Source organism: Chamaea fasciata, unplaced genomic scaffold, assembly GCF_029207755.1.
Source record: "Chamaea fasciata isolate MVZ Bird 193981 ecotype frontalis unplaced genomic scaffold, bChaFas1.0.hap1 SCAF_9, whole genome shotgun sequence".
Classification (NCBI taxonomy): domain Eukaryota; kingdom Metazoa; phylum Chordata; class Aves; order Passeriformes; family Sylviidae; genus Chamaea; species Chamaea fasciata.
The window spans coordinates 2,558,408-2,571,857 of NW_027094094.1; the positions used below are offsets into that span (position 1 = coordinate 2,558,408).

The 13,450-nt window shown below is 45.7% G+C and overlaps 1 protein-coding gene across 3 annotated transcripts in view; it reads right to left on the bottom strand.

Moving 5' to 3' along the window:
* Window positions 1-13,450, bottom strand: part of DOCK1 (dedicator of cytokinesis 1) — a 267,474-nt gene that overhangs the window by 204,236 nt on the left and 49,788 nt on the right. For all 3 annotated transcript variants that reach the window (XM_066190723.1, XM_066190724.1, XM_066190722.1), the window contains exons 19-22: window positions 8,640-8,737; window positions 5,228-5,317; window positions 4,773-4,873; window positions 2,645-2,779 (exon numbers count right to left, since the gene is read on the bottom strand). In XM_066190723.1, coding sequence (XP_066046820.1) covers window positions 2,645-2,779; window positions 4,773-4,873; window positions 5,228-5,317; window positions 8,640-8,737 — 424 coding nt within the window. The remainder of the gene's footprint in view (window positions 1-2,644; window positions 2,780-4,772; window positions 4,874-5,227; window positions 5,318-8,639; window positions 8,738-13,450) is intronic.

Here is a 13,450-nt window from a genome sequence, read left to right on the forward strand (position 1 = left end):
AGCACCTGAGCAACAACAGAGGCCAAAAAAAATGCAGCCAAGGTGAAGAACTTGGGCCACTGGTCTAATGAGCGCTCCTGGAATTCTGTGGAGGGGTTAAAATGCAGAACCAGCCCTGCTTCAGGTGTGGGATGGCACAGTCCTCACAGGAAAATGATGGGGACACCAGCACTGGCTCCACATCATCCTTGGAAACTTTCCCCTCCTCAGGCAGCACGTGGGACTCACCCACATCAGGGATGCTCAGACTTAACAAGACCAAAAAAGGGATCTGGAATCCAGAATAAACCTGAGCAGGGGGAGTTAGAAACATCACATGGCCAGGCTGGACATCGGGGCTTGGAGCAGCCTGGGACAGTGGGAGGTGTCCCTGCCCATGGCAGGGGTGGAATGGGATGAGTTAAAGGCCCCTTCCCAGCCAAACCATTCCAGGACTCCTTCCCCCAGTTAACCCCATCTTCACCCATCAGTCAGCTCTGATTGCCTCCAAGAGCCTCATCCAGTAACAACTGGGCTGCCAGAGCCCTCCCTGGTCCCACTGGCTCTGATCCCCCCAAACATCTGGCACCAAGACCCATCAGAGCAGCTCCCTGCAAGAGTTCAACTCCCTTTTACTTCCCTCCATTTTCTCCTGGAATTAAACCCCGTAGGAAGGTCTTGGATGTAAGTCTGCAGCTCAGAAAGAGGATTTCATCCAGAAATTTGTTTTGCACGATCCTCGGACAATTTGCTCGTGTTCCAAGATGACGGGATCATGGAACGGTTTAGGTGGGAAGGGATTTTAAATCCCACCAAGTCCCACTCCTACCATGGGCAGGGACACTTTTCACTACCTCAGGGTGCTCCAACCTGGCCTTGGACACTTCCAGGGATCCAGGGGCAGCCACAGCTGCTCTGGGCACCTGTGCCAGGGCCCCATCTCCTCAGAGCCAGGAATTCCTTCCCAAAATCCCATCTAAAGCTACATCATGATGGATCACACACTGCAGCTGGAAACGGGCTTTTTTTGGGATGAACACAGAGTTCAGGATGTTCCTGCTGCTTTACACTGAAGTTAATGTGTAGCATTTTTAATGCTGTGCTCATAAACCTTTGGAAGCCCCAGATATGAAAAAAAGTTCATTTTAACCTGGACACAGAGGAGATAAATACTACAGGAAAAAAAAAAAAAAAAGCCCAAACCACAAAATTGTGTTATTTTGCTGTGCACACTTCTATTCCCCTTTCAGGCTAAAACAAGGGGTTATGGAGGATAAAAAACTTGTTAAGTCCCCATTTCCATAATGGATTTCAGTGTCCCCCTGAACAGATTAGAGAGCTGAAACTTACACCAACAGAAAGAGTAACTGAACTTGACAGCCCAATAAATCAAAGTGCTTCAGACAAAAAGCTCTGCCTTTCAAGAAGGAAGTTATAATGAAAATAAACAAGTTACTCACAAATGTGTTCCTACTGTCAGTTAATAACATCTATTTATTTAATATATCTGATAAAGCAGAAAAATCCCTGCAGCTGTGAGAAAACAAGGTTTACACCAGGCTGGTCCTTCCAGCACCGCCTGGAGGATTTTAGGACTAGTAGTAAATACACCCACAAGCACTGGGATCATTACTGAGGAAATCAAATAAAGATATTTCTAAAGGTCACTTGTAATACTTTGCCTTTATCAACCTTTTGCTGCAGTGAACAAACAGAGGTGCCACCATGCTTTAAGTGGATGAACTTCCATGGATTTACCCAGAACTCAACTGCTAAAATGCTCCACCCGTCCACTGAGCCCACCACCCTCTTCCTGAAGTTAAAAAATAAACCATATTTTGGAATAAAAGCTTCAGCTTGCTGCTTGTGACTCCTCAGCAGAGCAGCAGCGATGACTCCAAACCCTGCCACACTCCCGCATTTTAACCACTCCAAATCCCACCCCCCAGGCAGGGGCTTCAGCCCCGCAGCAGAACAAATCACAGCCTCCCTCTGCATTCAGCAATTTTGCTGATTAACCCCTTGGCATGGGAGAGCTGGGGTTTCCCATCCCTGAAGGGCTGTGAGTCTGTGCTTCCCACGAGGAAATCCCACAGCCAGTCCTGGAGGGTCACACTGTCTGTAAATCCAATTTTTTTTCCCCTGTTTTCAAGTGATTTGTAGGGCCTGCTCCAGCCCCAGTGACATCCAGTATTTTACGAATCTTGCAGCAGGGCTCCTACAGAAATAAATTCCAAGCCTTAAATTAGAGAAAAGGGTGGTGGAGATGGTAACTGAAGAGCTCTACATAAATCCCTTGTAATAAGGTTGCTACCACTGTTAACAAGCAGTAAAAGGACTCAATCTGAGTGAAGATCTCATCAGCTTGCTTTATAACGTCTTGTGTATAAAAAACAACACAGGAACAGAATTTTTTTTCCCCCCAAATAGTGCCAAGCTTTAATTGTTCAGAGACCTAAACTGTCATCCTTTTACCAATTCACTGCTACTGAAAATCCAGATCTCTGCTGAAGAGGGAAAACCCTTCTCCTGAAACAACTTCTCAGAGTTTCAAGTATTTCTAAAAAGAGTGCAGTATTAAGCTATTTTAACTGCTGGACTGTAAAACTGGGGCAGTTTTGGGGCACTGTTGGCAATGGGAGGTTTGAGCAGTGCCTGTACTCACTGGTTGAACAATATCCTGGAGCGGACAATGAACTTGAAGATGTATTCCAAGGCCTTCATGGCTTTGAAGAGCTGGTCAGTGATCCCACACTTCTCAGCATTGTCCACGTAGGTTTTTAAAACCTTGGTCAGTTTTCTGTTTAAAAAAAAAAAAACAAAACCCACATACCAGTTACAGGTATTCTCACAGAATCTTCATTTTGAACAGTTTAAAGAAAAATTACGTGCCCACAGAGCTGCAAAGTTCGTTCTTCAACCAATAAACTCCTTGTGTTTTTGTTCTGCTGATAAGCAGCTGTAACTTATTCTTGAGCGAAAAATGAAAAATCACAGACCACAACTTCATTTAACAAACAAGCAATACAACAAATCTCAGCAAGGCTGATTTTGTGCTGGATGTTCAGAGGGATGTTCAGATTCAGGCTCTGAGAAAGACACACTACTGATAATAATCAGAATAATAAAAATAATTAAATGAAATACAAGCACGCTGTTGGAATTAACACAAAGTGTGAGTTTCCTCATTCAACAAGGCTTCCCCCTTCAGAAAGCTCTCCTGTGGATTTTGGGCTGAAATTTGTAAAATTTATTTCTCGAAGTATACACCACCAGCTGGAAATTCTCTTCTTCCCCATTTTAAAGCCGATCAAACTCCAAAGTGAAACAATCTTCAAAATAATCCCATTTCAGCTCCCTCCCTTCCAATGAATATAAATCAGGGCTTTAATGCAACCAACAAGCAATTCCATTTTAAATCATCCCAGCTCCAGAGCACCATCCAACATCCCCACTCCACATAAACAAGCTCCAGGTTATTTCCCACTAACAGAAAACAACCCCCAGCTCCCAGAAATGCTGCTGCCTGGGGATTTGCTGGAGCAGGAGCAAACTGCCTGAGAATTCCAAGTAACCACTGAAATATTGCCAAGGCCACTTCTCCTTACATCAGGGCAACAGCTGAATGTTGGGATTCATTCTTGGATGAATGAATCTCGGAGCTCTTTTCCAGGCTGGATGTTCTATGAGTGAAAGGCAGGGATCTGTCACATCCATAGGGACACTTCCAGTCACAATTCAGCCTTCCCTTGTTTCTGTCTCCCTGCACTTGAGGAAGGGAAGGATGCTCTCCATGCCAGGCATGGAAGGAGCACCCTCAGCTTTTCCTGAGAAATCCAGGTGATGCAGGAGGCTCCACAGGGAGCTGCAACAGCAGCAGCAGCTCAGAGATCAAAATATCAGCGTTGAGACTGAAGGCTCGAATCTTCTTCGGGAATTAAAGGAGGATTAGGGAAAGGTTCTCCCCCAGAGGGTGCTGGCACTGCCCAGGCTCCCCAGGGAATGGGCACAGCCCTGAGGCTGCCACAGCTCCAGGAGAGTTTGGACAAAGCTCCCAGGGATGCCCAGGGTGGGAATGTTGGGGTGTCTGTGCAGGGGCAGGAGCTGGACTGATAATCCCTGTGGGTCCCTTCCAGCTCAGGATATTCTATGAATTTATGATTTTTCACGAATTTTAAATCAGTATTTTCCAACATTTTCATGTCCCTTGATAGAGACTCTGCACCAGCAAAGGGCACCCCAGGGTTCCTGGTTTGGGTTTGCCTTCCCCTCAGCACTGCTAAGACAATCCATTAGATATTTCTCCTCCAACAACGACAGTCTAACACAGCAGCAAAGATTCCAACTGTCAAAAAAGACTTAGGACAAGAAAAACAATGGGCCTTCGTTTTTTTGTCCTTCACTGCTTCTTCCCCACATTGACAGTAATGTGGATAATCGGGAGGACAATATCATTTAATGCACAAAAAACCAGTGTTTGAAGCATCTTAAATGGACATGATTTCCTTCCAATATGGGTGAGAATTGCTCTTGTTTTCCTTGCAAAACAACTCCTGAAATTGTCAAATCATCCCCCTCTTCATTACAGCACAATCAAGACTTCTCCTTGGCACAGGACTGAAAGCTTTACCATTCCATCTCAAGAAAGAAACAAAGACTATCCCCAGTCTTCTTAAGGATCCTCCCAAGCTCATGGGCACGTTCCTAATTAAACTACATAAACGATTAAGTAAATAACATTACTTGGAAAAATCCTGCAAGTCACACTAGGAAAAATCAATTTTCCAACTTACGTGTAGGCCAAGGTAGCACTGAAATGCTTCTTGATGTAGGTCTCCAAGACAGGGTTGAAATGTTGGAATTTTCTGTCAGCAATCAGCCCAATGATAAATACCTGAAAAAAACCACCAGCATCATTAGTGCGCTGTTCTCAAAAAAAACCTTTAATTTTTGTCCACTGCCCTTTCTTCTCAGAGAAGATGTTACTGACATTAAAATTTCTGTTCTGCTTCTGTCCTAAATTCTGCAGTTAATCCATTAAAATGACTGGATTTGAATGCTTCCTTTTTTTTCTAAGAGGATGACATGATATAACCCAACTCCCCCTGGATCCGAACCTTTAAATGTAACTTTTAAATTAAATAGTAACTCTCAGCTCAGATCTTTTCCTTTAATAAACTTCATTCTATCGTTTCTTCCCCATTACTGCTCTGTACATTTCAGAGCCTCCTTCCCGCTGCAAACTCACCAAAGCATCAAACACCAACGTGTCAAAGGTCTCACTCTCTGAGTTCTCCATCATGATGTTAAAAAGGGCATCCAGCGTATCTTGAAGGAACTACGAAGAAACAACACAGCTCATCGCGTTTTCCAGAGGAAAATTACATTTAGATTCCACACAGGTTTCTATACATACTTTTGCTAAAGTAAAGGCATTTAAAAAGTTAGCTGAAAAATGGAAAACTCAACACTTTTCTTCCCAGCAAATCATTTTTAGTCAAGTTGATTATTTATACACAGGTTATCACTCCAACAGAAAAAAAAAAATGAAGTCAGAGATCACACTTGGCACACCTGGACAACGATTTCAATCTGCGACAGTGCTCCAACAACAAGAATTTCCAAACTGCAGGTTCACCACACGGTCACCAGGCCCATGCATTGCTGAAAACTCGGGTGTTCCAGAGCACAAACCACACAAGCGACTGAGTCTCATGCCAGGAAAAGTGGGAGCTGAGGCATGGAAGGCACTCAAAACATCCCTGCACCACAGATCCACAATCCCAGGTGGGCTCACTCATGCAGCCATGGGAACAGAGCACCCCAAACTGCTGCCCCAGCCCCAAACCTACACAGGAAGCTCTGAATTCCTCCCTGCCTGGGCAACACAAGAGGAAAAGCAGTGCCAGGGGCTGCCAGTCAAGCACAGGGACAAAAGCTTCCTAAATTCCAGTTGTTCTTCCCAGGGACAGCCAGGAATCCATGCACTGCCAGAGATACTCATCAGTTCTGCTGCAATGGGATTGTGTCTGAGCAGCTCCTTCCTCCAGCTGGCACAGACACACAGGGGCTCCTCCAGGGCACAGCCAGGCTGGATCACAGCTCAGTTTGGGTTGAGAAAGAAGGGGTTAAATGTGGATGGTTCCTGCACATCTGTGTCAAATCATCCCAGAATGGTTTGGGTTGGAAGGGGCTTTAAATCCCACCCAGTTCCAAACCCCCAGCCATGGGCAGGGACATCTTCCACTATCCCAGGTTGCTCCAAGCCCCAGTGTCCAGCCCAGCCTTGGGCACTGCCAGGGATGCAGGGGCAGCCACAGCTGCTCTGGGCACCCTGTGCCAGGGCCTGCCCACCCTCAGAGGGAAGTAAAATAAACAAAAAAAAGAGTTTTGCCTTTAGGATGAGACAGGGTGTAACTGGGGAAGAACACCTCAACAAGCAGAAGGGAACTGATCCTGAGATTCCCCATGCTGTGAGAGGGATGGAAAACCAGCCCGAGTCCCGCCTTCCTCCTTTAAAAACATTTAGCTGTGCAATGAGTGTCCCCTGGCTCCAGCCTGATTCACCTGATCTCCTAAATCTCCAGTCAAATGTCAGGAATTAAGCCCCATTCACAGCTGAATGTCAAACTCCTTAAACCAAGTGAACACAGAGGCACCGTTTGTGCTGCTGGGGATGAAAAAAACCAGAAAAGGCAGAATTCTTGCAGCTGATCTTAGCCCAGTCCTGGGGAAGAGCCAGCTCATAATTCCACTACAGGGGCAAAAGAAAAACATCACCTTCTCACAGCCTTACTCATCCCATTAAAGAAGATGTGCAAATAAAGCACATTAAAGGCTGGACTTGATGTTCTAAAGGTTGAACTCGGTGATCTCAGAGGTCTTTTCCAACCTAAATGGTTCTGTAATTCCAAATGGTTCTGTGCCTGCTGCCAGCTGGCAGGGAGGGAAGTGCAAAGCACAGCTCTGAGCCTTGACAGGAGAAGTTTCTCTCTTGGTCTGAGGAGAAGTTGCACCCTTGGGTGCCACACACTGAGTCCTTTGGAAGCCAAAGGATGCTTGGGAGGCTGATCAAGCCTTGATTTCACATTCAGGCACCTCAGCCTGACTCTCATTAGCAGAGTTCAGGCTTTAAATCTCTTCAGCAGGACTCGGTGCGGCAGGCAGGGAGAGCACAGCAGAGCTGCTGCTGCTGTGCGAAGGGGCAGGACATTTCTCAGGGAGCATGAATAATTCCTACACTATTAGTTTATATTCTCATACTCCACAGACTCTGCACAAATGGAGCCAGAGCCTCTGGGGAAGGGAGATAACATTTACAGCTTCCACACACTCTGAGAACAGGCACAGAATGGGTATCTGGGCTCATCTCCACTCAAATAAATGAATTCCAGTAGACTCAGGCCTTTTACTGGGAGTTTTAAAAACGGAAAATATGAATGTGTTTTATCACATCAGTACTTCTTTTAAAGATCTCCAGACTGCACTGGGTATCGTAGCTAAAAACACAAAGGGCAAAGAAAGCTGGAAGGACAGAAAGGAACAGTCACAAACCAGATCCTGCAATGGAGCACGCTCCACAAAGATGGAACTGCTGCAACAGATGGAGAATGTAAACATCGGCCCTCTGAGAAAAGGATGAAGCTGGTGGTGGAAGAAGGAGGAAACATTCCCTCTCGTGCTCTCTGCATGGTTCCAGTTGTGCTCAGGGAGGAGGGAACCTCACTGAGCCAGCTGGAGAACTCACTCCAGAACTCTCTTTACTCAAAGCCCATTTGTGCGTCCCAGGGAAATCCCTGATCCCCACCCAACAGGGATGTGCCACAGCACTCTGGGATGTCACATCTGGAGAGGAGGGGGAATTCCAAGTGACAGTACTACTGGCCAGACTCTGCTCTCAAACGCCCCAGGACAAAGCCACAGCAAGCAGAACCTTCCCAAAACACAAATCTGTGGGACCCCACCCTCCCAGGATGACAAAATCAGCATTCCCAGGTGCTGGCAGTCACTTCAAGCTGAGGCTTCATTGTGCTTCTGTTAACCAACCAAAAAATCCCCTGAAGTAAGGAAACAACTCTCCAGGGTCACCTGTCCCCAAGTACATCTTTTGACACATTTTTGGATTTGATTTATTACAACACCTTCAATAAAGTCCCTGCCTCCTCTTTTGCACAGCTAAATCTGTCTTTATGTAGCTCTCTGCAATCACTCAGTGGCCTTGGCAAATGTAAATAACTTGGCTCAGCTAAACGTTTCCAGAAGTATTCTTTTGAAAGAAAACAACAGCAGCACACACTAGGATTGCGTTCCACATCCATAGATTAAAAATGTATTTAATGTCACCACGTAAGACTTCTGAGATGGTCTGATCTTGCAAAGAAAAACACTTTTTCTTCATGTGCCTGTATAAAAAAATTCACCAAAGTGCAAGGAAAAAACACGCTAATTTAGAGAAATGTGCATTTTACGTGTGTTTTATCAGTTCTCAGACATCTGAAATGTTCTTGGAGGGCAGGGAGAGGAGCACCAGCACCCTGAGGTTTGAGATTCCTGGTTGCACTTTAATATGTGAGTGCAGTGAGGTTGAAGGGGAGAGTGGAGAGCCAAAAGAAAAAAGACACCTCAAAATCTGGGATTTTTTACAGACACGAACTCCTTACCTTGACCACTTCACCACCATCAACTTTCATCAGCTGCTTCAAGTTCTGGTGCAACAGGCTCGTGTTGGATCTCCACTTCAGCAGCCCCAAGAGATCAACTAGGAATAATAAAAAAAACCCCAGCAATTATCTCATGGAAGGCTATTTCCCTTTCCTCAGGCTCCATCACCATATGCAGGACACAAAGTTTTATTTCCTTACTTCAGCCTTTTTCCCCTGGACAAGAACGTATTTCTGGCTCCCTCTGATGCTGCAGAAACCTCGGACAATCCTTCCACCCTTGACAGAACTCTGAGAGGCTTTCAGAAAAGCAGCCGGCTTTTGAAAATATCAGCAGGAAAATCTAGGCCAAGGAAGCCTGGTCCCTGGGATTTTAATTTGCTGTACACAACAGTTGTGTGTTTAGAAAAAGATGCCAAAATGGAATTAGTCAGCCACCAACACAGTCGTATCTACAGGGCAGTGACTCTCCCAGCATGAATGTTTCCAGCTTCTTTGCTCTCACTGCATAAACTGAAGGGAAAATAAAGCACAGTGAAGCACGGAGAGGTGCAAACTAAATGAGAGTGGGGGGAAATTGGGCGATGAGTATCTCCAGTGCCCACTCTGCCTGGCTGCTCCCGAGGGATGGACCCTCGGGGCACAGCCCAGGTCATGCAAATGGTCTCAATGCCCAAATCCTGCACCTTGAAGATGGTGTCATCCAGCATTCCCCGATAAATAAGGGAATGCAGGCAGCCAGCTCTCTCCATCAGTGACTGCAAAGCTTCCTTCAGGGAAAACTCCTGGGGAGGAGCTCTCAGTGGGGTTCCCCTGCAGCTCCCTGGTAAATCCCAAGGCCAGCACCGGACCCCGGCATTGCCCACAGACCCCAAACCCACACTCCTCCTGCCTCAGGGGGAAATTCTTCCCCATGGAAAGTCAGTTTTCAGCACAAGAAAAACTCACCTTCAATAAAAAAACCTGAACTCACTGACCTTAAAGGTCTGCTCCAACTTAAATGATTTTATGACTAATTTAGAGACTCACTACCTTCAGTTTGACCCCTGGCCCACTACTGCACCTCATCCCCCTCCCCACATAATTCATACTATGTGAATTCTGCCCAAAATAACTCAAAACCAGGCACTTTCTCCCAACAAATACTCCCTCACCTCTTTGCTATTCAGACCTTCCAAGCAACCACCACAACGTCTACCCAGGCATGAATCTGCAGTGTTTATTCTGGAAATTACCTGCAGAGACTCAGAGCAGCTGCTATGCTTTTCTCCAAAAGCTTTCATTCTTAGTAATAAATGAAATTACTTCTAGTGGAAAGGACCACAGCGCTCCTTGGAATGATTCCCCTCCGAGCAGCACTCAAACCAAACCTTCTCATCATCTCTTTGTGAGGAGAAATCAAGTGAGTTTTAACTACATTAAAGCTTTGAAAGACTTGAATCCAAGTCCTCCACTCCTTTTAATACATCCTACAAGAAGTCTACAGCCTGAACCCAAAGTCTTAGGAGCTCTGTATTAACAACAGCAACAAAAAAAATCGCTTCTGGAAGCAAAGCAAAGATGCCTCCATGAGTTATCCAAAGTGTTTCATGGATATATTTATATCAGCTTTCCACCCCTGAATTTGGCTGCAGTCTGACTTCTAACAAGGCATCAGCTTGACAGAAGAAATGATCTGAACAAAAGCCAGCCCACAGACGAGCTCTGAACAGCATCATGGATTGCCCCAAGAAAACAAACCCACGTGGACTCACAGCGTGATGGCAGAGCAAATGCTAAATGAATATACATTTGTGAGCACAAAATGTCAGGGCAGGCCAACTGAAAGGGAAAAATAACTCACAGGCTACGGAAAAAATGGGCACTGGCTGGTAGTGCAAGCATTAATTAACCCCAGCAAAGCACCAGTCAGGCACTTAATCCCATTCTTTTCACAGGGCCGCGTGTAAAACAATGCACTGAAAGGATGGAAAACAGTATTTTAGCCTACAGGAAACAGGAATGCTGGAGTCAGCCTAGGTCAAGTGAAATGTGAGGTTAGAAAACATCAGGAAGAAGACAGAATGAGGTTGCTCAGAGAAGCTGTGGCTGCTCCTGGATCCATGGAATTGTCCAAGGCCAGGTGGGAGCAATGTGTGACAGGGGGAGGTGTCCCTGCCACGTCAGGGGGTGGCACTGGATGATCATTAAGGCCATTCCCAACCCAAAGCAGCCTGGGATTCTGTAATTTCCCATTGCAAAAGTCCAGACTGCAAAATCTCCAAGAGCAACTTGGCTTTATTAACGTGATTCATTATTCTGTGGACTGCATAGGAAGATTTTCTTTCACAGAATATTTAACAAGAGGAAGGAAACACCCCAGGTTCCTGCCTATCTGCTTTCCTTAACATCTGTCTTTGCAAAATCTTCCCTATAGATACACCCAAACTTTCCTCAAAGCCCAGCCACCGAATTCAGTTAGATAATATTTCCCTTCTAACTAAATTCCCATCTGTTCTTTGAAATTCTCTGCCTTCTGGACTTTAACGTTTGATTTTCCAGTCTGTATGATTTTTATTTTAATCCTGTGCTTACACAGCTTCACTTTTTTTACCACTATAGCACTTCCATTTGTCATATGTGCGTGTTGGGGTTTGTTGTTTTATTTTAATTATCAACTGTGCTAAGTCAAATTCCTCCCGGCTGTTCTCCAAAATTCTGATCTCCCTGGTTCCTCCAAGTCCTGATTCCAGTGAAGGAACAGCCACTATTGTCCAGAGATTTGAGTCCTTCAGGGAGAAAACAGAGAAATTCCTGGAATAAGCCTCAGAGGTGCCCTGGATGCTTCCAACAGCAAATCCACGGGGACAGCACCAGCCAGCTCTCTGCGTATTGATAATTGATTTTCCCAGCAGGGCTATGAATGCAATTCCAGTTCTGCTCCCATCACCCTGGTAACAAAAGGACATCCTGGAAGTCTGGGAAGAGGCACCAGGAGGATTTACTTCCACAGGCACCGAGGGTTTTTTCTCCTCCTCTTTGTCTTACATCGCCAGCCTTCCTCAAAATCAACTGCAAAGTCCAGGAAAAGGCCAGGAAATGTCCTGCTTTAATAAATTCTGCTCAAGTCACTAAAAATTGCTCAAGTGTTAACAAAGTAGACACTTCACACCATCACTCTCTCTCAAAGTCTCAGCAGTGGCCGGGTTTGCTATTTTGAAAACTTTTCCATGCTAAGGACATCGATTACTGATAGAAAAGCAACATTAAAAACTTCATAGAGAACTGAAGTCGAGGGAGTGTTCAAAGAGCTCAGGCACAAAAAAGTCTCTGCACCATCAAACACCAGGCAGAAAAAGCCAGACGACTTATCCACATACTTTCAGAATTACTAAAAATAAGTCTCAAAGCCAGTTCTAAGATAGTTATGGAGGGTAAAGAAAGAAGTATTATAGGTAAGCAAAAGGAGAAAAATCTGCTTTGGCTCAACATTTTTGTGAGTGGGGGTGATAATGGATTTTTATTTACTCGGTTTTAAGAAAGTTAAAGGACGACTATCCACCAACCATTTTACAAAACTGAAAATCAGCTTCAGAAATCACCATCTGAAAAGCACTGCCAAGTTTTAGATGAAAACTGATACTTGAGGGAGGAATTTAATGATGATTCTTTTGTTTTGTTTCCTTTCCGCTCAACGAGACATGGCGATCTTGCTTAATAATGTCACAGTACTTTGAAGAGAGAGAAAAGACTTTGGCAACTCCGAGGAAAAGTTTCCCAGACAACATAATTAACAGCAGCATTAAATAAAGATCAGGCCTTCAAAGCAAACAATATGTAAATTAAGCACCAAACAATGCTCAGGCTTAATTTTAATAGCAGTTCTGTGAAAGCCACATCAATATATTGATCACTGGGAAATACTTTTAACTGCTAACGAGCACTAGGGAAGGCTGAAGGGAAAAACAGCAGAGGTTTTTCCAACGAACAGCAGTTTAATTCCAGATGTTGGCTCCTGCTCTCCCAAGCCCCAGCCCCACTGCGCTGCCTGCTGAGCTGTGATCCCATCTTTGCTGGGAAATCCTACAAGCACATCCCAGTTTTTCTGCTGAACACCCTGCCAGGCTCCAAGGCTGCCAGACTGCAGTGGATCCGATGTGCTCAGCATGTGAAACACCCGGGATGAGGCGGGAGATGCCACTGGAAAACGTCGCAGCCAACTCCGGCCACCGGAGCGGGGACATCCCCCCTGGCCAGAGGGGACTCATGAGTGTGGCAGTGTCATCGTGATTCCCAGCACCTCCCCTCCTCAGCCAGCTCCCCACAGACCATCCTGAGTCACAGCAGCTCCCTGGAATGACTCACTCCCCATGGAATGACCCTCCCACACTCCCCACTCGCTGCTGGTGCAGCCAGGAGAACAAGGGATCGCTCCATGGCAACCGAGCGCAGGAATCACACACAGGGCACAGGCTGCAAAGCTGAAATATTTGCTTTGGTGGCTGCCACCAGCTTGCCACAGCCTTGGGATGCACTCAGCCAGCTGACAAAACAGGAAAAAAGGCACGGAATGCAAGGTTTCAAAGAAACACACCAAGCCAAGGCCGCTCCTGGGAAGGTTTGCGAACAGGAGAGGGACCTCCAGGCAACACATCCTCCCCTACCATCCCTTCTGCACCCCAGGCGAAAACATCAGAGCTGTCCTCAGCCCTGAGATACGGATACTGCACCTTGGAATAACATAAACCAGCCTGTCTGGGAGCAGAGGCCTGATATTACCTACTCTTGAAAGCAAACTCATCCCCTTCCTCAGCGCAGTTTTTCAATGAAAA